Source organism: Epinephelus fuscoguttatus, linkage group LG20 (assembly GCF_011397635.1).
Source record: "Epinephelus fuscoguttatus linkage group LG20, E.fuscoguttatus.final_Chr_v1".
Lineage (NCBI taxonomy): Eukaryota > Metazoa > Chordata > Actinopteri > Perciformes > Serranidae > Epinephelus > Epinephelus fuscoguttatus.
The window spans coordinates 19166779-19193444 of record NC_064771.1 but is presented as its reverse complement, the minus strand read 5'-3'; the positions used below and the strand labels follow the sequence as shown (position 1 = coordinate 19193444).

Below are 26666 nucleotides of genomic sequence, written 5' to 3'. Positions count from 1 at the left end.
GTATAGCATGTCGTCAAAAATACCATAAAAGAGTCATAGTATAGCATGTTGTCAAAAATACCATAAAAAAAGTCATAGTATAGCATGTCGTCAAAAATACCATAAAAAAAGTCATAGTATAGCATGTCGTCAAAAATACATAAAACAGTCATAGTATAGCATGTCGTCAAAAATACCATAAAAAAAAGTCATAGTATAGCATGTCGTCAAAAATACCATAAAAAAAGTCATAGTATAGCATGTCGTCAAAAATATCATTAAAAAGTCAAAAATACCATAAAAAAGTCATAATATAGCATGTCACAAAATACCATAAAAGTCATAGTATAGCATGTCAAAAAATATCATTAAAAAGTCAAAAATACCATAAAAAAGTCATAGTATAGCATGTTGTCAAAAATACCATAAAAAGTCATAGTATAGTATGTCACAAAAATACCATAAAAAGTCATAGTATAATGCAAAAATATCATTAAAAGTCAAAAATACCATAAAAAAGTCATAGTATAGCATGTCGTCAAAAATACATAAAAAAGTCATAGTATAGCATGTCGTCAAAAATACCATAAAAAAAGTCATAGTATAGCATGTCGTCAAAAATACATAAAAAAGTCATAGTATAGCATGTCATCAAAAATACCATAAAAAAGTCATAGTATAGCATGTCGTCAAAAATATCATTAAAAAGTCAAAAATACCATAAAAAAGTCATAATATAGCATGTCGTCAAAAATACCATAAAAAAAGTCATAGTATAGCATGTCGTCAAAAATATCATTAAAAAGTCAAAAATACCATAAAAAAATCATAGTATAGCATGTTGTCAAAAATACCATAAAAAAGTCATAGTATAGTATGTCGTCAAAAATACCATAAAAAAAGTCATAGTATAGCATGTCGTCAAAAATACCATTAAAAAGTCAAAAATACCATAAAAAAGTCATAGTATAGCATGTTGTCAAAAATATCATAAAAAAGTCATAGTATAGCATGTTGTCAAAAATATCATAAAAAAGTCATAGTATAGTATGTCATCAGAAATATAAAAAGCGTCATAGCATAATATGTCATGGTAAACTCAACAGGTTGGCCTACATTTGATGAATTAGTGATGTGTAATGACACCATTCCATGCTGTTGGAGGACCTCACCAGTTCGCTGTTGCAATTGCACTCATTGTTTGCTGTTCTCCTCACTGACAGGTCTAATGAGTGGTGGAGCAGGCTCAACTTTCAAAATGCAAATGAATGTTTAAGGACATTTCTACATCCATTCATAGCTACCTGTGGGAGTGGAAACAAGGCTTGTGGTGTGTGCCTCATTCACAGCGACTGAGATATAAGATAGGTAAAAACACAAGCAGGGGTACATGCATTTTTATAAATCTGGAGAAAAGAATACCTGTGCGCGCATTTCTTTGTGGTGCTTGCATGTGTTATAGTATTTGATATATTACTGGATTACTATCACTCACCAATTAATGTTTAAGTATAGCACTTTGTGTTATGTTTGGGATGAACATATGTTTTGTATGGAAAATCTTAATCTGTAAATCTGTCAAATAAATGTCGTGGAGTAAAAAACAAACGCACAATTCATAAAGAAATACCAGACAAAGTTTGCATTGCATTCAATACAAAATAGTTGTGGTTTAATCTTTTGGGAACAAAAAATGGCAACAACTAAGTGTCACTTCTCATAACCAGCAATATCTACAGGAAAGAAACAACAACGGTTCCTTCTATCAATTACCATTTCCCACCAGGTTAAAATGATAACTTCAAATGTATTTCATGTGGTTTGCCTTGGTGTGCATTTTTTCACATTCTGTCTGTTCTGAACATTAAAACGTGTTCATTTCAGTTTCACTTCCCCTCAATCTTCATGCCTGCAAAGAAAACCTCTGTCTGCATTTTATTTTCTCAATGTCAAGGTTGAAAATGCTTTTTTGTTTACACAGCTTCAAAAACACTAGTGTCTGTACAAATTCCTATGAAAAAAATAGAAATGACAGTTCTGAGGGGAACAAAAAAAAACAAATAAGAAATTCATCATAAAAGAACATTAACATGCCTGATTGAACCCTCGTGTTTCTTTAAACCATTTCTTGACATTGTTTTTTCCTCCTGGTTAGTTTGTCCGTCGACACCTTGGATTTTATTTTCTCTCAAGGGCTACAATGACACACAAAATACAATTTCCCCAAGAATGACATCCAGTTGTGCGTTGCTATTTTCTGTATCCATTCTATACAGTTTTTTCCTCGGCTATTTAAAAAATGAAAACGGACGCAGATGAAGCAGAGTTCTATATGGGAGTACAGGTGTTGTTTCTGTCACTTGCTGATAAATCTTCTTAAAGGGTACTTGTTCTTGGTGGTCCAGCTGGGTCATTAGTCCATGAAGCTTGCTTCAATGTGTGCTTGCCTACAGTATTTCTACTTTACTGCTGGTAAGGGTTGACGAGGGGTGACCTGTGACTTTAGTGCAATGTTTTCCCAACTTTCTTTGGGAGAATTAATGATGACTTTGTCCCATATCTGCTTTTTTGACTAGCCCTTGGTTGTCTTTCTCAGGTGGGGGTGGCTTCTAGTTTGTAACTAACAGGCCCACTTCTTCGTCTTTAGTCCCTTACAGGCCCATGTGTCCGTTAGTTTGGGGGCTTCTCCGACCGCTCTGCTCCAAACACCACGAACAGAGCAGGACAGAGCCTCGTGATAAAATAGACAGTTAAAGACTTAATTTATCTGCACTTGTCCTTTCAGCCTCCAAATTTCCAGACAGTTGGCTCTTTTTGGGTTGTTGTGTCCAGTCCTTCCTCCCGAACAGATTCCAAAGTAGGAACTAACAGGATGTCGAGGGATTTAGCTTTCACACACGGAAAAGAGCACAATGTCAGACCTCACTAAGCCGGAGCCGAGGAGAAAAGGGGAGGGGTGCTGTGGGTTTTTTGTAAACAACAAACATCCACTTCACGAGCCCACCTGCCCCTCTCTTCCACCTCCTCTTCCTCCTCCTTCTTCTTCCCTCCATCTTTAGAAGAGACTAAATACAGCAGGTTTGGATGGGGCAGAAGGGGGAGATTCAGGGGGGAGGCTGTAGGTAGTGTAGTAGGTAACAGCAAGGGGAGAGTTTGTCCCTGTGTGAGGGGGGGGGTCTGTGTGTCTTCGTATGTATATGCATGTGTGTGTGCGCGCATGAGTGTACAGGTCTTGCTGTTAGGATTGTTTGAGGCGCTTGCGTGGGGGGCCGAGGAAAGGGCACTGGGCTGAAGCCAGGGAGCGGTAAGCTTCGGCCACCAGGTGTGGATGAGACGCCACCATGGACTTCCAGCCTGCCGTCTCCATCACCTCTGCAGCGTGGCTGGAGGACAGAAACAGAAAACAGTAGTTTAGGGAAAAAGGTTTGTACAAGTAAAATTTTAGATATAATTGCTTTCTTGATTACTGTATTTGGACCTGAATATAACAGAATATTTCCTGGAAACCAGTAGGGGTTGTCTTATATTACAGGACTACACATTACATGTACACAAGACCAGACTCTCTTTTCAAATAGAAAGACTATCGGTGAACACCAGCTCCGACAGAGTGTTGCATTGCAGGTTGTTTATAGCCTTAATGCTGCTAGGCTACCGAGCGTCTTTAAGTTCGTTGCTAGGGTTTCATCCACCCTAATAGTGTCTCACTAGCCCAGTTTAACCTGCAGCAACTCCTGGGGGCCTAAAATCAGGGCCGTCTTATATTCTGTCCAGTATAGTCATTAAATAACACGAGTATAAGGCGGTCAAGGACGTTTTTTGAGTTTTCCAAACGTTTTCAAAATCTGTTTTAAGGGTTTCCAAAACACTGACGCAGTGTGAATGCTTGGCGTGAACATAGCCATAGTTGTGCCTTTTTAAATGAAAACTTACTGCTGCCCGCTAATGGTCGACCAAATGTTAGGGCAGGACCATGTGTGAATTTAATTTAAAAGGACAGACACAGGAAGAGGCCACGCTCAGCAGTCAGACAAGAGTCACGTTAATTCCTGTGGTTGTTACACAGGCTAGTTAATAACATGTCGGAAGGAAATCCAAAGTGTGGGATCATTTTGAGAAGGTGAAGGATGAACCCAAGGTGATATGTAAACTCATCTTCATTGGTCGACTACAAACATGACGTATCATCTGAAACATGTCAGTAGCTACATGCCCATTAGCCACTTAGCACAATCATTACTGCTTTGCCGACAGCGTCATTAACAGGCGGCTCGCTCAGTGTGTGACGTGCACTTGTAGATAAAATATAGGCCTATATTAATGAAGGTTCATTAGTACGGTTTTGTATTTCTCTGTAATGTAGCACAGTGTTAACAATGTTACTGATACTATTCTTTCTCACACCTTCAACTCAAACCATTGTGTTGCCACATCCAAAATATATCATTTAATAATTGAATTTATATTGTAATCACGCGGGTGACTAGTTGACTAATGGCCCTAAATGATGACTATTGGTGGACTAGGAAAATTCTTAGTTGCAGGCAACCCTAGTGTAGATAGATCAGCCTGAAATGCCATTTCAGTGGCACTTAGAGAAATTGTCTGTGATTGGCTCGTCTGGTTGAACTATTTTTTCTTCTTAACCTGATATCAACATTTTGTTTATAAAAAAAAAAAAAAAAAAAAAGCCTGATGTATCCCGTGATCTGTTCAGGGGGTTTTGACCGCCGGGTTGAACTCACGAACATAAGACAAAGAAAAGCCACAAATCCAACTTAAACACATACTACAGAATGTTTGGCATCTTAGCTTGAAAACTTACTTAAATGATTCATACATTATAATAAATTATGCTAGTTTTTTTCTGCCAGTCAATTAATCAATAAATTGACTGCTTCAGCTTTATAAATATAAGTGATAAATGGTGTGTAGTTAAAAGAGGGGAATAATCTGAGGGGACAGATATGAGCTGAACATGTTCAGACTTATTATCACACATTCATCTGAGTCAAAAGATGAGGTGACGGCAGACCTGGTGAGGAGTCAGGCTGCCCCAATCCTTCTGAAAGCCTCGGCGGGGTTTAATACTGTCACACAGACCACTCCATGAGGGGACATGTGAAATTAAATTATTAACTGTGACACCCAGAGATGAGGCGAGAGGGTGAGACTGAGTCCTGGTACCACCAGTAATGATGCCAAGAGAAAGAGGAGATGTAACAGACGGACACAACAACAGAGACAAAATGTTCAGCGGACTCTTGAAGATCTGGGAGTCTGTATAAAAGGTGCTGGAGACCTAATTATAAGTGATGATGTGTGAACTTACTAGTTGATGAAATCGACAGCCTGTGTTTTGAGCTGGTCGGCGCTGTGCAGGTCAGCCAGGATGAGAATCTCAGCAGCGTTTTCCACGGACAGACTCGTGCACAGTGCGTCCTCGCACATGACCTTCAGTCTCTCCAGAGCATACTGAAAGAGAGGGCACACATGGTGAGTACACTGTCTGTCTTCATCAGTATTCATGTGGGTCGCTGTGACAGGTTAGATGATATTTGCAAATATCATTTCAGCGTTTAAAATGACAGTGAAACATCTGTGGCCGTCCAGTATGAAACTGTGTGTCAAAGTCAGTCTCCCACTTGGTGTCAGAGAGTGAGATCAGTGTGAAATCATCAAACTGTTTCTTAAAATCCTGATGGCTCTCTGACTTAATTGGCTTAGTGGATACTGTGCACTTAATCCGTCTTATTACCTTTACCTGAGGGAATATCTCAAAGCTCACAATGCATGCTGCCAACAAAATATTATGCAACTCTCATCATATTAAATACAGCCAGGATGGCAATATTAACAGCTGCAGCAACTTATGGTGCTGTGCACAGTATTAAGCCCCGTTTCCACTGAACACTGCAGTCTGTTGATTGGTCAGTGGCGGACGGTCACTCTGCTCAGGGCTGAGTTGTGGCTGGTTTTGAGGCTCATGTAACCACTGTTCATACCGTGGAGAGTTTTATTAGTAGACTGTAATTATAAAATGAAAGGATGTTTTGCTGCCTCACTGGTCCGACTGCCGGCAACTTTTAAGGTGGAATGTTTACTTGTAATGTTAATCAGTGCATGAGTTGACGACGTGAATCAGTCAACACACCTTAAATTTCACTGTGACTTCACCATACCGAAAGTGCTAAATAACACAGATGTCAGTAATGCTCCATCACAAAACTATTCCCTGCTGATAACTCCTGAACGGCAGCTGTCCTGTAAGGAGGGCAGGTAGAATGAACTGACTAAAAGGCACCCTAGAAGGTACATTGTCAGTTGGTTTCAAACACTTTTACCATTCGCTTTAAGTTAAGTTTTTAATTCAATTAAATACAGTATACGCAGCGATTTGCACTCTGTGGCATTAATTATTACTCTGGCACAGTCCAAATCCGCAGTGGGAGGCTGCCTGGACACTGCAGGGAGAAGGACTCGCCTTCCAGTCTGTTTTTGTCTTATTTAGCTGATGGACATATTCAGGTGATGCAGTTGTAAATTAATTGTTGGCAGCCATGCTGAGAGCTCTGTCTTTTAATATAATAACAGCTCAACAGGCTACACCTGCAGCAGTTGTGAAAGAAGGAACCGCAACATTCCGATCATGGACATTTGTGTCTCGGTTTCGGTCTTGGTTTCAGAACCACTCCTGACTCCTGGTTGTACTGTGATATTACCTTGTCAGCTGCTGCCAGTAAGTCATCAGCCATCTTGTCCAGGTTGGGAGCCTTGTCAGTGTAAATGAAGCACATCATCTCTTTGAAAACCTCCGGCTCCACATCGTTGATCTCCACGCGGTTCTGACAGAAACAGACGAGGAGTAAGAGGGTTAGATTCAAACATTTCACCATGACATGACTTTCAACTACAATATCTATGATACCTGCCAACTATCTGATCAGGTTTTTTAATGATGCCATAAAAACAATAGTCTCTTATATTCACTATTTCTTTTAATGCACAAATTGAAGGAACTGACGGTATTACACTAGACTGAAATTTTGTTTCATAAATATATATATTATATATTTTTATAATTTCATGTGACAAATAAATTGATTATTTATATTGCTGATATTCAGAAATGAGTAACGGTGACTAAATAACTTAAGATGGCTTAAGTTTTTTCAGTACCATATGCAGTTTTATATTGGTGAATGTGAGAAAGTACATTTCATTATCTCTGGGCCTGTAAATCTCTACAGTCTATTCATTCATTTTTTACAGTTCATCATGCTAGGTAGTTTCACTTGCTTAAGAAATTTTTTTCTTTTTCTACAGTAGGTGTGAGAGACTGACAGAGAACTCATAGCAACATGACCGACCTTCAGTGTAAATGATGTGATGAAGATGAAAGTTAAACTACTTGATGAATTCTTCTGCTTTTAAAACATATGCAATACTTGTGCTGAATAATGCTGCAACAACTGGATTATGATAAAACAGGAGTTCCTATTAATTATTGTGATTCTGAATTAAGTTCTCTAGAGTTAAAGAGATAGCTCGAATAATCTGAAGTGGGGTTTTATGCGGTCCTTATCCATAGTCAGTGTATGACCTACAGAGGATAGCAGTTGGCGCTCCCCCAGTTTGGAGAAGCAGGCTGAAGTACTGACATAGAGGCTCAGTAATGTACTGCTGTGGAAGGGGGCAGCAGCAAAGCAAATTTCAGCCATCTCAAAAAAGTCACACCTAAAACATCAACATCAATTTAAGTGTAGTCTTGCTCACCAGACCTTTCTCAAGAAAAGAAAGGTCTGGCTGCGCCGACTCTTACTTTAAGATTGGAGAAAAAAAACGCCCCGGCTTTTTTTATTTCTTTCAACCAATCACAATCGTTCTTGGCGGTGCCACAGCAACGGTGCACTTGAAAACTGCTACACAACCGGAGGTGGTAGGGCGGGACTTCAGCGGGTAATACCCATCTATGCTCTCTTCAAAGTCAGACTCCTTTGAACAAAACAGTAATTTTACCTCACAGAACACAGAGGTTGCCCGTCTACCGTCTACCACTGCTTTGATCAGTTTGATTGTTTGTTATTGTGTGACTTTGATGAATCTAAGCTAACCCTTTCAGAACACCAAAGTCACACATTAAAAGAAGCTGCAGTAGTCCAATATTGCTCCGGTTATATGAGGGTAAAATTACTGTTTTTGTCAAAGGTGTCTGGTGGCTTTGAAGAGAGCACAGATAACTGCTTCATTTCCCTGACAGAAAGAGCTGTCTGACTGCAAGGTAAAGCAGTGAAAATATTCTAAATAAGCATAAACTTAAACTGATATTGATTTTTTAGGAGGCTAAAATATGATTTGCTTTTGGCCCCATCCACAGCAGTACACTGTTTAGTTTCCAAGTCAGACTCCAGCCTGCTTCTCTAAACTGGAGGTGTGGCGACTGACATCTACTGCATGTAATACACTGACTGTGGGTACTCCGGCTTCCTCCCACAGTCCAAAGACATACAGGCGAGATTTATCGGTGACTCTAAATTGCCCGTAGGTGTGAATGTGAGTGTGAATGGTTGTCTGTCTCTATGTATCAGCCCTGTGATAGTCTGGTGACCTGTTCAGGGTGCACCCCACCTCTCACCCAGTGTCAGCTGGGATAGGCTCCAGCAGCCCTGCAACCCCAAACAGGATAAGCTGTTACAGAAAATGAATGAATGCGTGAATGAATGAATGAATGAATGAATGAATGGAAAAGTACCCCATAGAACCCCACTAAAAAAATCTAAACTATCCTTTAACACATTTAGAATTTATGACTTTCATGGTATTTTAACAAGTGATTAAATGTGATAAATGGTGCACATGGTGTTCTGTTCTCAATCTGTATGTACACACAACATTAATAAACTACTAATCAGCTACAACACTATTTTACTTATAATTATATTCAGTGTAATGGATGTCTTAGGTTCTAATTAGATTTTGTTCCATGTTTATAATGTATATCTAATCAGTAAGAGCACATTTGGACGAAGCCTGAGATCTCAACATTTCATTGCATATGACTGCTTCACCGTAATTGTTGTGTACATGACAATAAAAGGTACAATCTGTTGTTACTTTTCACACAAAATAAACTCTACATTTGAAATATGTTGATGACTGGGTGGAACGGTTTAATCTTTAGAAAAGTTGGCAACACAAAATCTAAAATGGCCTTGCTTTGGGAAAAAAAACACATCTGGGCAGCTTCTCCTGCTGTTTCATTTCTTACAGTCACATGTGCACAGATGAAAAAAAGCAATTCTCTGCTTCTGCGGCTTTGTCAGTGAAGGATGAATCCTGACCCCCAAGTACGGCAGGACAATTTCATTTCAGGTGCGCTATCATTCAGTTTCACCAAACAGCTCTGTGCTGCAGCTGTCTGACAGCGCACAATCCTTCACTCACTTTAAGTCCTCAACACAGCAGGGGAAGTCTGAGCAGATGAGCACCTGAGGAACAAAACAAATTTATTTCACGGAATAAAAAAAAGCATTGGGACCATGGGCTCACCTTTTTGCTTTCCTCCATCTCGTGCTCAAACATGGCGCTGAATACAGGGGAACGTGCTGAAAGCAGGGATACAGAGAGATGTTAGGCCAACAGCCAAAATATTAATGTCTAAGTGTGTGATCAGGAAACAGCAAGAGGAAAAACTAATTATATTACATTTTCTAAACAGCAGGAACAAAAAACAGAACAAAAAAAATACGTGAAGTGTGTGTGACTCATGTCTGTACCTGCCAGGATGGCTTTGTGGGCCTGAAACTCCTGTCCAGCCACACACAGGGAACAGTCTGTGAAGCGCGAGTTCTCCCACAGGCCCCCCAGCTCGTCTGCTAGCCGACAGTCAGGCACCTTTACCATGTTCATGGTGTTCTGCCCAGATATGTTGACCGAGTCCTGCACCACACTCACCTGACGGAGAGACATTACATGAAATACTCCATAATGCTTTGTAAAGAGACAAGGTATAAACACAGGGACTGGGCAGTGTACCTCACAGAAGAGCGTGAGCTTGTCATCAGGTAGGAGACCGTTGGCCTCATCTAGGAGGAAATCTCTCCGGATGAACTTTTTAAAGCCCCAGTCTTTCCCCTGGACAAAGCGATAGGCCCTCTGGCTTTCTGCAGACAGCCGGGGACACAGAGAAGTCACAAAAAGGTAAGTCAAAGGAAAGGTGTCATTTTTCTGGGGGGAAAAAAAAAAGTACAAGCCTAAAACTGTGATCTCCACAGAGGGATATTACATCTAGAATATGACTCTTTTATGGCCTCTGCTGCAGTTAAAAGTTCAAGTCATTTTTTATTTAAACAGTGCCAAATCATTACAAGTTATCTAACGACACTTTTCATACAGAGCAGGTCTCGACCAGACTCTTTCAACTTACAGAGACCCCACCATTCAAATGAATTCCTGCCAACAGCAAGCACTTATTATTTTCCTCTACTGTTCAACAGTGGCAAAGAAACACTTCCTTTAAACAGGCAGAAACCTCGAGCAGAACCAAAGCTCTATGGCTGGCAACCACCTGCCTCTGCTGTTTGGGTTGAGATAGATTGAGAGATAACGCTACGCGGTTGACTCACCCATGGCTTTGGTCTCCTCTCCCTTGGCATTGAGGATGGAGAATTTGAACTTGGCGCGAACCTCTGCCTTCGGACAGCTGACCAGCAGCAGGTAGAGAGACAGGTAGTCTTTGCTCTCTTCATCCAGGCCCTTAGGATTCACTCGCAAACACCTGGCGATGGTGGAGGATGCAATAATTAAGATCTTGTGTAAAAGAGATAAAGGTAGTAATATATTAACTCATTATTACTGGTGTAAATCAGTCCTGACTGGATTATTCTGATCTGCCATGACGTGCACAGGTTACACACCCAAACAAATTCATGATTTGTAAAACTGTATTTGTGTTTTTGTTTGCTAAGGTACAATTATTTTTTTTGTAAGTTTAAAAAAAAAAAGGATTACAGGTAATTAGATGCCACTAGAGGGGCAGTTCACCCCAAAAATCAGGGTTCCCACACATTTTCTTGGACAAAGTTTCAACATTTTTCCATGACGTTTCAAGGACCCATAGTAAAAAAAATCCTTGCCCAGCGTTTTTCAGACATATCAGATTCAAATTCCATTCAAATATAACTAGTCCATACCCATTGAGTGCACAGTTGCCCACGTACAGTTTCACATGGTGTGTGTTTGGGATACAGGTCATAGGAAATTGTAGATTAAATAGTCAACTGAACCCATTAAGAAGAGCAATGTATTCAGACAGTTTTTGTGAATCTGATAGTACGATTGCTTTATTGAAAGTACAGTAGTACCATTGCCAATAGTAGGATAGTTAGTGGGCTAAAACCGTACATTAGTAGTTGAGGTAGCACGTTGAAAGGCAGATAGTTAAAGTCATTGCCTTATAGAAGCTCAGTTTTAGTAAGTTTTCCAACTTTTGCCAAGAGGGAACTTTAGACATTGGTCCCTAGATTATGTTCACCGAGTTTCATGCAGATTAGTCAAACTTCCTAGGAAGAGATCGATTTTAAGTGTTTTTCAAAAATTTCAAAATGGCGGAAAATCTATATAACTGGAAGTTATGTGTTCTTGAGGCAAATTTGTTCCTCATGAGGAGAGGCATCTCTGTGCAAAGTTTCATGTCTCTACGACATACGGGGCATGAGATATGCCCATTCAAAGTTTGCAATTTCAATCGGTTGGTTGGTTGGTTGGTTGTCAATTGGTTGGCCAATTGATGTAATATTGATTTATTCGCATCCTCCCATGACCCTCTACCACTGTGCCAAATTTCACATGGATTGACCAAGTCAGTGAGGAGAAAAACGTGGAACAGACACGCACACACACACACACACACACACACACACAGAGTTTTCATCATTTAGTAAGATTTCAGGTAGCTGACATACATGAAGGGAGAGGAAGAATGCTGTACGTGGTAAACAAAGGGTCACACATTGACACATATGAGGGCTACACTACGTCGACAGCTATAGAAAATAAATTTGCAGTTATGTTACACTACATGATTTTTCCAAAACTTTTAATGATTTTTACTAATTCCATGACTTTTCCATTCCTGGAAAACCTGATTGTGAAATTCCATGACTTTTCCAGGTTTTCCAAGACTGTTGGAACCCTGAAAAATACACATTTTTCCTCTTACCTGTAGTGCTATTTGTCAATCTAGATTGTTTTGGTGTGAGTTGCAGAGTGTTGGAGATATCAGCTGCAGAGATGTCTGCCTTCTCTCCAATATAATGGAACTAGATGGCACTCAGCTTGTGGTGCTCAAAACATACATTAGAAAACTCAACAGCAATGTCTCTTTCCAGAATCATGACCTGGTTACTCAAGATAATCCAAAGAGCTTGTTGTGAGCAGTTTCATGTAGGAACTATTTTCTTTCTACTGAACTACACTCGCCAACTGTATCACCACAAATAAGGAAACATGAACTAGCTAACATTACAGCCCAGCCGAGGAGGACACCATTCATTTTTGCATCTCACAACGTCACAAGCACCAGCCTGTCATCAATTGAGTCAAAGCACGCTTCCTCCAGTGTGGTGAGGCGGTTGATGGGTGTAGTTCAGCAGAGAGAAAATAGTTCCTTCATGAAACTGCTCACAACGAGGTCTGTGGATTATCTTGAGTAACCAGGTCATGATTCTGGAAAGAGACATTGCTGTTGAGTTTTTATTTTCGAAGGACAGAATGCCTGTAATAACATTTGCCTCAACAGTCCACTTGTTGGACACTACAGTAAGATTATAAATACTGGATATCAGAATATGATGAAACAGAGCAGCTCTCTTGCCCACCCACCATTTCAGCTTGTCATTGGCCCCAGAAGAGAAGGTGGAGCTCTTGATGACCTCACCCATCTCCTCACGACAGAAGCTGAAGTTGTTGATGGTCCACATGTAAGAGAACTTCACCACTTTGATCTGACAAACGAAAAGATATTCAGTGAAGCTCAGACTATTTGATTTATTTGAGATTAAATGTAACACTGTCACTGGTTTACCTGTGTGTAACACCAGCTCTCGGCCACAGGCCCGCTGGACATTTCCGCAGGGGGAGGGGGACTCGGGACTCTTGACATTGCCAGCGTGACAGAAGGTGTCGGGGGCAAGAGGGTGAGGAGAAGGGATCCGTCACTTCCACTTGTCAGTGTTCAGTCCTGACGTCCATCTGCATCAGTACATGCCAGATGGAAGCAGTTTGCCCCCTAGAAAGAGACAATGTGAGTGTGATTAGTTGATCAGACCAGAATTTAAGTCCCATCTCCTTGAAACTCCTATTTAGCCTGAAAGACATTTTTCTAACAGAGAGGCAGGCAATCACAGAAAACCATTTTCAGAACAGCTCACTGGGATGCAACACACAAGCACTGTACCTTTCATTAATCCAGTTAAGATTCAATATCATTTAATTCATGCAGCCACACTGCCTGCTACTGAGGTCTGTGGTGTTGTGGCTAGATGAATTGTCCCTGACCCATTGGGGGACAGCGGGAGATCGATGACCCATGCCTGTTCTGAGATCAATAGCCGCTGCAATTGCAATTAAGTCTCAAAAATGAACTGTAAATAAACAAGCTGCCTCCGGGACAGCAGTGGGGGTTGGAGCCACTGGCCAAAACCAAGGTTCACAAATTACCTTCAAGTCACACAGTCACAGGAAAGCTATGCAGACCTGTGATACACTTTTCTCCTTCACACTAACAAACTTCACCAGCGTGTGTGTGTATTGTTAAGGTTATCCAGCCCTGACGCCTGGCTCTCCTTGACCATTTAATGCCACGAAATATTCACTGCACTGTAAAACTCTGACTTCTCTCTTAGAGATGGTATGATGGAATCAATAAAAATAAACCTTGAAAACAGCAACAGTACACAGCCTACAGTATTTTAGCTATTTATAAGTGGCAACAACAAACTGCACTGAACAACACAGAGCAACAAAACAACGTTAAAATCACAATGATTGAAGTATTCTGACATTTCAGTCTACTAGAACTCTCAGATCTCACACAAATGTGAAATCTACACATTAAAAGGACAATCTGGTGATATATGAATATATTCTGTATTTCTCTATAAGTCACGAAGACAACACACTGCCTGTGTGCCAAAACTGATGTATCTTGCTGCTCTGTGCTATAAACCTCTATTGATGTCCAAAAAATTACTTTAAACACATCACCAAGCCATACTGTTGCATTGGCTGCAATATTTAGGAGCCATTACGACATGCACTGTCCTGCTAGTTTGAATATTCTCTGAAGAATCTGAGTTTACAAAGTACTTTGGCAGACAAAGCAAAAGCAAGAACAGGCGATGTAACAACAGGAAGCCAAGAATTTAGGTAAATAAAGGTAAAGTTAAGATTGCAGTGCATTAGGCACAGTCCAGACTTGCACAGATGTTTTTCCTCCTTCCTTTAAACAAAACAAAAAAAAAAACTGTCCACACAAGCACTTCAAACAAATATCTGTCCAAATAAAAATGCAAAACAGGCAGGCAGCACATAATCAGGCAGCACATAATCCCAACCCTAAAGCCAGGCAAAGAAGAAGACGCAGATGTTGGCCAAGCTAAAGCCTTAAAAAGTTATTACCAGAAGGCTTCCTGCAGCCGTGACCTCTGTAGTGGAAGAGTAACTGTACACTTATGTGTAATCACGTAAAAAGTCCTGTTAGTGAGGTTAGACCCAGCACTATGTGGGCCACGTCCACTACTGCACAAAATGTTGCATCATTTGTGATGCCTAATAAAGGAGATAACGGTGCACACTCTGACGTTACGAGCCAAAAACTCCCCAACTATATATCAAAACTGAAAACAGAGTCTCTGTTCATTTTCAGTTTTACAAAGGGTACATTTTCAGTGACCTAAAAAGCAGCTTGCATGTGGACTAATGGCTGAAACACAGAAAAAACGTCTACGTGTGGGTAAGGCCTCAATACATCACTAATAACAGCCTCCACTAAATGTACTACTTCTCATGTTTGAGTTAAGTTTATTTAAAAACTACAACATCCATCTAATATAGAAATGTATCCCTTTAAAAAAAAAAAAAAACAAAACTAGATTTGTGACCTGATGAGCTCCAAAAACAAGCTAGGACCTTTGTAAGGTATTGAGAGATAAATCAACAAATTATTAGTTCTGGTCTCTTCATGGGATTTTTGGGTTATACTTAAAAAATACATATACATATAAATAATAGAGATGAAAATATCTAGTAATTCAGAGAAGTAAGAGAGGAAATTCAAATGACTCCACATGAGAAATGACTGAACACGAAGGCATCATCTCATGAAAACGGTAAATTTGGTTTGCTGCAAAAATATTAACCCAATATTAGCAGCATGAACAAACACTTCCAGATTAGCCTTTCTTATCTCACTGCAAGATCGGTGTTTTTCACTCCTGTGTAATACTAGTCCGTTTCTGTCTGGCTCCTCATACTGTCAATCTGTGGCCAATTCTTTTTCCACTGTTCAATATCTTTTTTTTTCTGTTTCACCACTTCTTTTCTATTTCACCGTTCCTCTAACCCTTCATCCGTCTCAACCTTCCTCTCACACCCAGAGCCTTCAATGTCTTCATCCATAAATTCAATTTGGGTCAGAATGCAGCGTAACAGATTGTGGCGGCTGGGAGCCGAGCTCTCTGCTCCTGATGATTACACTGAATGAAGGTGATACATTGACAGCGACGCTGCTTAGAGGCTGTGTGAATTGTAGCATCTGAACAGACTGTGAGCTGAAAAACACTTTACGACAGACTTAAACAGTTTTTAGTTCCAGTTCAGTTCTACCACAGACTTATAGCCTCTGCAGATCCTTTAAATAAAGTTTCATTTAACTGTGTAATTAAATACTGTATGCGTTTATAACATTAGAAATGGCCTCAGTATTCTCAGGGTGTTTAGGGGACCACCGACAACTCAAAGCACTTAAACACTACTTGTCACAAAGGCTTGGGCAGTATCATGATATTAGGGTATACCAGGGTATACAGAAGTTCCACCGATATGATTCTCAATATCGTCATTAAATACTTATTGTATGTAGTGCACAGCACGCGCCACCAGAGGTCAGTCTCCAATATCTACTAATAGAACAGGCAGCTGAGCTAAAAGACGCTGCAACATCAAGTGGTGGAGGGATAACGCCCGGGTCATGCTGCCTTCGTGAGCAGTGTATGCGCGCCGTGGGACCTTGTTGTTTGTTTCTGTTGCATCTGAATGTGAATGTGAAGTCTGAGTTAATGAGGCAGTTAAGCCAGTCTCAGTTCCGTAACTGAAAGAAACGAGAATTTAAAAAAGGTGTACGGTTGTGTTTCACTGTTTAATATGGAAAATAGATGTGAGAATATTACTTTTCTAAATATTTTGTGGGTTTCTTTTTTGTATTTATTAGTTTGAAAAAGCTAAGAGAGCTTGCACAAGTAACAAACTTGTCAGCTAGGGTGGTTAGCGCTGCTCACTCTAAGGGCCTGTCCCATTTCCACTTGGTATTAAGTGTCCTCATTTGCAAGATAACCCTTGATGAGGGAAGTGAGAAATATTAGGGTAGAGATCTTTCCCTAAGAAACGGGACACTACTTCACGCAAATCGGCGTAGCCGACATGCAGGCATACATCACGCGTAGTAGCGACGCAATGAAAATTCCGGCTCCAGCGCTTATGTTGTGGTGTGTGCTATGTTTATTCTTCTCCGTCTGATGAATCAACAGCGAAGAAATGCTGGAAACAGGAGGCACCTATGACGTCTTCTAGTTCTGATTGATTTTGTTCAGCTAAGTCGATTTGTTTAATAAATATTTTGACGTTGTGTTCAACCGAGTTGCTGATGCGTTTATGCTAGCCCAACCATCAGTTGTTGTACAGCCTACATTCCGATCATAAAGTAACAAATTGTTTTCCAAAACTTGCCGAAGTTGCTGACTTCGCCAGGTGTTTCGGGAAATGTCATCTTCCACTTCGTTTTAAGTGTGGGTCGGGGCTCCCTTGGAATCTAGGGCGGGTTTTAAGTGTTGGAGACCACTTCCACTACCTCAATTCTGTTTTGGGACACCACTCGCCTAAACGTGAACGCACACAACTAAGTGTAGGTTGGTATTTCTAGGTGAAGTGTGGGTATTGGGACAGGCCCAAACTGTATGAAGGTATGAAAAATTAGATACCGCCCAAGCCTAATGTCACATTCACCCCTTCACACATGCATTCATACACTGATGGTGGAGGCTACCATACAAGGTGCCCCTTGCTCATCAGTTAAACGTTCACAGATACTCACACACTGATGGCACAGCCTTACTTTGACATGCAGACTGGAGGAGCTGGGGAGGACCCGCTGTACCTCCTGAGCCACAACCACCCAGTGGAAAGAAAAACTGTACGTACTCTCAATTGTGGTAACAATCCCATGATGCAATGTGTCACCTTTAATAGATGTAAAATGATAAATGTGAAAACATGCTGTATAGTATCTTTATGTAGTATGAAACTGGAACATTTCTAAATTCTTCAACAATATTATCTAGACAGTAACAGTGTGGAATAATTACCTGCACACTCTCCATTTCTCTACTCATCAGAACACCTTTATAGATGGGACAGGATGTTCACAGCATGAATACTCTGCTAAACACTCTGCTGGAACTTAAAGATACAACTAAGTCACAGCCAAAGTGGAGTTCAGTGGAGGACGAAAAAGCTTCTTCTCAAGGCCAAAGGGGTTCATACTGGAAAAAGTATGAGTGTAATACGGATGCACGTATTATCTCAGCAAGTGAGATTATAATTACCGATGGCAGTGGCTGATGTTTTTCTGTTGTGTCACATCAATGTTGTGCAGGCTAAAAAGCAGGACTCGAAACTAACATCTTCCCACAGACTATAGAAAACATGCTGGAAAGAACAGAGATCTTCTCCAGGACGCCTTCAGGACGAACGGATGCAATAAACTCACGTTCAACACGTCAGAGGACACACTATTGTTTTCCTGATAATGCCACATTGTGAACAACCAATCTGTGTCGAAAGGACTCCAGATATTTAGTGTAATACGGCAGAGCAACTGAGGAGGGATCCCTCTTCCAGGACGGACAGACGTGCAACAGATGTCGTACAGAACAGATCAACATAATAAAATAACAGTAATCCGTATGATACAATGAGACCTAAAGAGAGACAGAGAGAGATGCAGTTGTGTTACCACTGCTTCCATTACATTACTATGTTGGATGAACACAAACCAGTCCACACAGGAAGCTTTGTTCTGCCTAGTTTCAAGACTGTCTTTGAAAAATCCAATGAATGGAGAACCAACCAATCTTCTTGATTCTTCAACAGTGGCGACTGGTCAGACGGACTGAGACGAAGATAAAGGAAGGGGGTAGAGGGAAAGAAAATGAAAAGTAAAGTGAGAGAGAAGCCAAATGGAAAAACAGGTGGCGAATGAAAGATGGGCCACCGTCTGTGGAGCCATTTGAAGAGATAAATTGCCACAAAAAGTGGTTAGATGGAGACAAAAGAAAATCAAACAGAGGTATGAGAGAGAAATCAAATACAGATTCTGGGACAGGTATGAAGACACATGCTGAATTGAAAAGGTCCCTGCACACAACAGTTTCCTCCTGAACTACCCCATTGAGATGTGAACTAAACAGATTATAGGACAGGTAGTCCATTCATAGAGAAACAGCTGAACACATATCAGCTACAGATTGTAAAGTTACAATCCTTAAGATTCTCAGAAAACTAAATTTTGCTTCTACTCATGGTAGTCACTTTTTCTGCAACAGCCATTCCAAGTATTTACATTTTATTTAGATAAGTAAACAAAAAAATTTATTAGAAATTTGATTGTATTAATTAGCCTAGCAGCAAGCAGAGATTCCTTCTGCTCATATGAAGCCAGGATAAATCCCTGAAGGTTAAATCACACACAAGACTTAAAATGCTGTTCTTGTGGAGACTTCACTGTCTTCACAATTTATTGTTTCTTATCTGTGAAATTAAAGTAAATAAAAGCTTTGTTTCTACTGAGGGAAATGGTTACAACTTCAAAAGATAGAAAGAGGTATATGTCGCCACAACGTGTAATTACATTTCTGGGGAGGTGCACTTCAGGCTACTGCACAGACTCTACGTTGACACAGAGCCTACGGCGTAGGTAAGTATAAATTCCACCTAATTACTATCTGCGTGGTCAAACCAGCTGCCGCTAGAATTGGAGTGCCCCATATTCTGACCTCTTAAATGCACTGAAACGGCTCAGGATATGTGACCACATCTGCTTTTCAAAATAAGTTGTTAACACAGAGAATTTACAAAACACATATATGGAAATTACATAATTGGATTAGGAACAATAAAAATGTTAGATGTGTCCCTTATAAATTAAGAAATCCCACTAAAGTGCAAGAGAAATTATTTTACTCTTTGATTTTGGGTTGCTGGAGAAAAATCTTGACGTATAAATTTCAATTAAAGGACAACTCTGACTCCATACAGACTCAAAATCAAGCATTTTTACTTAATTAAAGTCCCACATTTGTGGACATTGAAACAGCTCCATTTCTAAATACCTGACTTGTAAACATTGTCAACTTCAGCAATGTCACAGCATATATCAGCAAACTTCAGAGCTAGGTAGCCAAGTCTGTGACCCAGAAAACCTGATTGCAATTGTTTATCAAGAATGCTGCTTTAAAGACAATTGTCACTTCCTGTTTGTTGTTTTCCTGACAGCTTATCAGCTTTAATTTTTGCACAAAGGAGCAGCCATTGTGAGCTGTCAGATGAAGAGGCGCAGCAACATGCTGCACATCTCCAACTCAAAGGTGACCAAATCAACCAGAATAAAATGTTAAAGATTACAACTTAAAGTTTTACTCTACCTTCACGTGACTCGCTACACCAACCAAACTATGGAAGATCTGTCGATCAAAGAGACCTGAGTTTCCAAAAACAAAACACCAGCACAGGTCAAAGGCAGTGTGATAAATTCTAGTTGTCAGCTGAACCTTCACCAGACAATCCATACACTTATCACCAATACACATTGATTATCCCAATAATCTGAGCAAGGCTTTTTAAAATGTTACGGTCTGCAATCAAAATCCATCAAACAGCAGACGGCAAAACTATTTAACAAAAATCAATTCAAAATTTAAAAGATGGTAGAGGAGAGGAAACAATCTACAAGCTGTTCATCACAGTCAAGGTGGTATTTGTTACCACAATAACAGAGTTAGATATGTAGGTCCAAAAACAAAAATCCATATAATTAAAATGTGTGAATGTGTGGAGATATGATATATGAGGTGGCAGTTAAGATCACAATGCTTTTTTCCTGACATTTCACTCCCCCCACCGAAAAAAAAGGAGAATCAATCTCTGCTCTAAATTAAAGACTGGAGGTATGGAGGCATTTCAGACAGCAATTTCCAAGGGGGATGAAAAAATTGCAACCCTTGTTGAAGTGTCAGTGAACACAATGTCTATTTCCAAAGCTTTGGTCTTTGAGGACTGCAGTAAGCCACAGACAAACCTTAAATCTATAATTGGTACAGGGACCGGGGATCGATTGCACAGCGCGTGTTGGGCCTCTGTGGGAGCGATTTCATATTCTGCCCTTGGTCATGGTGCTTCTCCTTTCCTAAAAACTCAATCTCAGAGAGGTATGAACTATTGATTTTGCTACAGCGATCAGCTTGCCTCGCTCTCATCCCTGACTTTGTGCAGACCCACAATTACATTGAAGGGGATTTGAGCGGGCAAAAAAGCATTAGCAACCAGGCTTCACCTCCTGCCTGTACTTCCTCGCTAAAACCCCCCTTTCTCCGCCAGGCATGGGAGGTTAAAGGGAGGAGGGACCTCAATGCATATCTAATGTCTCCAGTCACCTGGTTCACACCATTACCAACAGTTACACTTGATGTGTTGACCTCTGAGGGCAGATGCTCCAGCAGGCTGCAAACGCTGCATGTAGTCCAGTCATTAAAGCTTTAAAAAGGGGGTCTTAGGGGCATCTGAGGAGCAGTTGAACTGCACTGTTACTGTTTTTCAATTTGGTTAATTTGAGCTTTATTATGACTTAGTGATTTTGCTTTTCTTGGAAGTTGTAACAGGAAAGACAACTGATATTAGGATTAATTAACCTACAAAAATATTGTGATTTCCTTGAATTAAGGCTGGGTGATATGAAGAAAATCAAATACATATATGATATTTTTGACCATTACCTCAATATCAATATTGCAGTGATATTATAGGGTTGACTATTGTTGCTTTTACAAAATATTTACACAATGATATTACAATAACTACAACTGGGGGTTACCCAATTGCCCTGGGCAAGTAAAAGGCCATGTTGGGCTAGCAACTCGCTTGCCGTAAGAAAAAATAAATAATTTTCAAAGAACTGATGATGGAAGTAGGTAGGTAGTAAAATACTCGCTTCCTTCTTGTCTCCATTAAAGAAATGCTCATTGCTCCTTCTTTGTCCCAAACTAGGCCTGCATTTTTGGAACCTTATCCAAAATTTAAAAAAAAAAAAAAAGGATTTGCAACCCTGCACTCTCATACCAGTGTTTGGGGTTCCAGAGAACCTTACTACTCTGACCTGCGGACAAGCCGATATAATGGCGTATGCGTCTCTATTAGCTTGTCGCAGAATTTTGCGAGAATGGAATTCTCCTAACCTCCCATCATCTTCTGCCTGGCTTCAAGACCTGGTATTTTTTTGTCAAACTTAAGAAGATACAATTCACTCTTAGTGCGCATTCACACCAGGATAGTCCGGGGGACTAGGTTCGATTGGGCGGGAAATGCCTAACAAATCCAGACCCAAATCTAGAAAGATTTAGGGTCTGGCTATGAGTAATGCAAATGGCCCAACTCGAGGGGTGGCACCAAGCATGCATTTGAAAATATCACTTCATGCAATTGGATAATACTACGACCAATCAGAACAATACACAGGGTGACGTATCCATATCCGGTCGGCAAAACAGCAAAAACATCCTTCTTGCAAAGGAAAGATTCAAGCGCGGTCTTCTGTTCTTTTTTTTTAGAGAAAAAGCCAAGTCTAACTCGTTCATTGTAGCGGCCAAAGCCATTTCAAACAACTGGTGTTCATCTGTAGCCATCTTGCAATGTTTACTGACTGATTCCGGACCTCGTCATCGCAGCGCTTTTGTCATCTGTTTAGCTCGCGTCTGGCCCGCCTATATCAGATACACCGATGTGATTGGTGCAGCTCGGCTTCAAGGGCATGGGTAATGAGCATCATTACTGATTGCCAGAGTGACTCGCTGAGCAAATTCAAATTGTGCTCTAGCGAGAACTCTGGATTTCCAGGGTATAGCAATTACACACTTTAATTTGGTTCGGTTCACTTTCACACTGCACTTTTTAAAGCAGACCAAACCATCTGGACAACGTCACACAGTTACAACAGCTGCTCGTTTGGGGGCGGTATTGCCCAAAACAACCACTGCCCAGGAAGAAAAAAAAGCATTAGGAAAAGGAAAATCTGGCTCATCAATTGGCCAGGACCAATCGATGACCAATCAGGTGTTCAAACCTAATTGTTTTTTCACAAGAAGCTGCCCAGTATGAGCCTGCTTCTCCTGGTTCGCGCTGTTGGCTTCTACCCAAAACGCATTGCGCTCTATGTCACTTCCTCTCTTTGGTTCGCTGGATAGTCCGTTTGCATTTCCCACTGTCATCGAACCACACCAGGGTTTACTTGCAAGTGAACCGCTCCTTTGGTCTGCACCAGAGTTCCAATGAGCGTTCACATCACTCCAAACGATCCGAACTATCCGTGGAAGCATGGAAGACTATTTCTATAAGAAATGGCAATGCTTGATAGTTTATTTTAATATCCTTTGAACACTCCTGAACAGAAATGTTATGTAATTGTACATTATTGCCATTCACTCTTACGCACTGTTATCCAAAAGACCTTCTCCTCTTTTTTCCCTTCCTTTCTTTTATTTACTTATCCCCCTTTTTCTACTGTACTTTATTTTTTTATATGGAATCAATGGTACTGTGTGTTCAACCTGTATCTCCATGAACTTTCAAGGTAGGGGCAGCAGGGTATGGGTGGGAGATGGGGAGGGATGTTTGTTAAGAAAAGAAAAAATGATGGAAAGGGAGTGTTTCAATTGTAAGTCTGTATAATTTGCAGTTATCTTTCGATAAAAATGTCATAAAAAAAAAAAAAACACATCACAATACTCACTGAGCGCTTTTGAGAAAACGGCGGTGGGTAAAGATAAGGTTAATGAGCTGAAGCACAGGTTAGCCTTTCAATTATTCCCGAAACAGGAGTTTAGTTGGGTCGTGTTTGAGAATGTGAACATAACTCAACTATGTATTGCATAGTGTGCTTCAAGTTTGAGAGCAAGGCGGATAAATTGCGATAATTTTCCAAAGGCAAGTCGACCAAGTGCCATAACAAGAGGTGCTTCTTGCATCGCACACTTTGTACTTGTTCTTTTTCATTTACTTAAATAAAGATTAAACCTGACAACTAACTGTAGTCTTTGTTAATTTATAAGCACCAATAAATTAAACAATTTGTAGATTTCTGTTCCACTTATCCGACGCCGCAAGCAAAAGAAGAAGAAAAAGAACCCTGAACAGTCTGATATGTTCAGAAAATTACATCCCTTTACTGTGATGCAGCCTTTAAAATAGACAGCCTTAAAACTAGTCTCATATCACAGTATCGATAAAATATCAATATATTTCCCAGCCCTATCTCAAAAGGCACCCAACAATTTGATGGCTTAAAATACTGGACAAGCTGCAGACACGGACTGTATGATGTTTCAAATAAAATTCATGTATTCAGAGTATGACAGACACTGCTGACATGTGGGTCACCATGTATCACAAATGAAGCCTCTCACCCTCTTATTCTTTTGTATTGACTCATGTTCTATTTCTGTCCATTTCCAAAGGGTGGCTATGAAAAAGGGGATATAACAAAACTATGTACAACCAGAGAGGCAGAGATCAAGACTAAAATTAAATTTAAAATGAGTAAATAAAATGCTTGTAGCAGTTTGGCTTCACAAATTGGACGTTACAATCTAATATCCAGACAAATACGAGGACACGATAGAGAAAACGAGGTCTCACAAGTTTAACATATTGCACCCATTTTTCCCCAGTGAGACAGCATGACGGAAGAAAATATTTGCCTCTGGCCCTGTTTGTCATTTTAGAAAAGTATGTATAGTATCAATGTCCACATCACAAAAAGCTTCATCACATATCACATGAAAACCACCAGAAATCAACAAAATGATAACGATTCAATACCTCTATTAAAAAACTCATATTGCATTTCTTATGCAGGCTTAAAGTAAAATTGTGACTCAAAATCAAAATATAAATATCTGCCCTACATCAGATAACTCAACCACTAAATTGTTTATGCCTGCAATTATCAGATCCCTCTTTATGCCATCAAGAGAACAGTGTTACGATTCTTGGAAAACATGTACTGAGCATTTTAAGTTGTACGAGCACTTGGGGTAGAGAAATCTGACATCAGCTTCCAGTAAAGGAATATTTTAAAATAAAACATTGTGACTCACTTTCTTGATACAAAAATCTGATCACATGCATTGTTGAGATGAAAACTGATTTGAGACTTTAGCCGCAGTTCATCTTTTTCCATAATCACATTTATATTTTACACTGTGGACAAAATGCGCGGACGCAGTGGATTTTACTTTGGGTCATCACACTAAAGGTGAGCTCAGCTAAACCCAGTTATGTCTGCTCAGTATATCTGCAAGGCAAAGACATGGACTCAGGAAAAACCTGAATTGAATTGTGGCCCATTTTAAATGTGCTGTGCGGCAGCACTTTGACTTTCAATATTAGGCAAAAAAAAAATAGCAAGAAGACAAGAAGAGACTGCAAGTGCTGCAAGAAAGCCAGACGAAGAAGCATTTCAAATCATTGTTATCACTTACACCACCATAGTCTTCATAAATGACTTATGTTTATATTACTGTGTCCACCACCACCATGAGAGATGCAGAAAACTTCCTCACAATGAGAAGCAATGACATTAGTGGTGATATCACTGCTGTGGTGTTTGGTCTGCTTCCAGTGAACCTGACTCATTCACCACTGTGCATGTACTGATGCACCAACACTGCTCACTCCTTCAGGGTCACACCTCATTTATCTTATCACTTTCTTCTCAGACAATTAGCATGACAGCTGGTCAACCAACTGGTTTGTGGACAACTTGAGAACACAAACTATAACAGCATGAGCACTTGTAAGGCTAAATATACAACATGAAATCAACCACTACAGTGCATTAAATAGCTCTGATTGAACCCATATGGTAATATTAGTAATAACAATACACTAATTATTACGTACATTAAAATGCAGTCGTATTAAATGTGCCGCTGTCTAGTTAAACTACTAATAGTAGCAGACAGTGTTGGGAACTGACACTGGCACTGGCACTGTGCTGTTAATGTAGGCGGTGACAGGAGCAGGTAGTTAAACTGCTAACAATACAGATTATCGGCAAAGGTATCTTACTTTGAATTGGCGTTTTACTTTAACTCCATGATAACACCAGTGTGTTCACACTGAAAAATAAACCCCACACAGTGACGACAAGTTGTGACACCGTTGCAAACAAATAAATACTGTACATAATCCTGACAGTCTGACGATAGCACGCTAGCTAACTGAGCGAGCTAGCTAGCTAGCAGCTAACCCTAAGCCAAACAAAAAGGTCGGGGAAATTGCCGCAAATCTGCGGCTAAAAATGCGACATAACAGCCTTCGCCGCGTGTTTTGAAGTCTTTAGCTCGTATATCGCTGCGCTCTATTTTATTTATCGACGGGCTTACCTTGGTGTTAGGTTAATTATGACGCTAGTTGTCCGGGATCTTCTGTTGTTGTTTGCTAGCAGGCTAGCTGTCTGTGGAGCTGGCAGACATGAGTAGTCTCACGCAGAGCGCTCCCTGCTGGCTCGGGGTGATTTAACAGCCCATTTAAAAAAAAACAGAAATTAGATATTTCTAATATACATAATATTTATTTATATATATATTCTCATGCTTACCTGTTTGTAAAAGGTGAAAATGAGTTACTAGTAACTAGTAGTGTCTATAGTTCACTCACATGGGTGCTGGGGCCAGTGTTTAATATTTCCACCTGTGAAAACAAATGTATCTTAATTTAATCAGCACACTGGATGAGCTATTGCATTGTGCCAAGATTATTAACACAGCGCACCAAGATTAATGAGTATCAACCGCTAAAGGTTTGATTTAATTAAAATGTAGATGGAATTAATCTCTAGATTCATCGGTTCACCCCGAAGGTGTCTTTAATACATCTTTAACCTCTAATGTGGAGGCGAGGTTCTCCATTAATCCAGCTACAATAACAGGGCTTTGCTTATTTCATTAAAATGATTTGTTTGCACCAGTTGGGTTGATTGTGGTAAGGGTGAGTTGTTATGAATTTGCCCCATCTAGTGGACACGGGCAAGGTACTGGACAATGTGATGTGCACGGACTCTCCCTTATAAATGTCAGTATCAT

The 26666-nt window shown here is 40.2% G+C and overlaps 1 protein-coding gene across 1 annotated transcript; it reads right to left on the bottom strand.

Annotated features, from left to right (window-relative positions):
• Positions 1-1629: 1629 nt before the first annotated feature.
• LOC125880895 (speckle-type POZ protein) lies at positions 1630-26060 on the bottom strand. Its single transcript, XM_049563714.1, has 10 exons — positions 25968-26060; positions 13064-13267; positions 12862-12983; positions 10605-10756; positions 10015-10142; positions 9756-9933; positions 9529-9584; positions 6702-6824; positions 5312-5454; positions 1630-3362 (listed from the first exon to the last, which is right to left on the bottom strand). The coding sequence occupies exons 2-10, from the start codon at positions 13139-13141 to the stop codon at positions 3218-3220; spliced, it is 1125 nt and encodes a 374-aa protein (XP_049419671.1). The 5' UTR covers positions 13142-13267; positions 25968-26060; the 3' UTR covers positions 1630-3217.
• Positions 26061-26666: the final 606 nt, after the last annotated feature.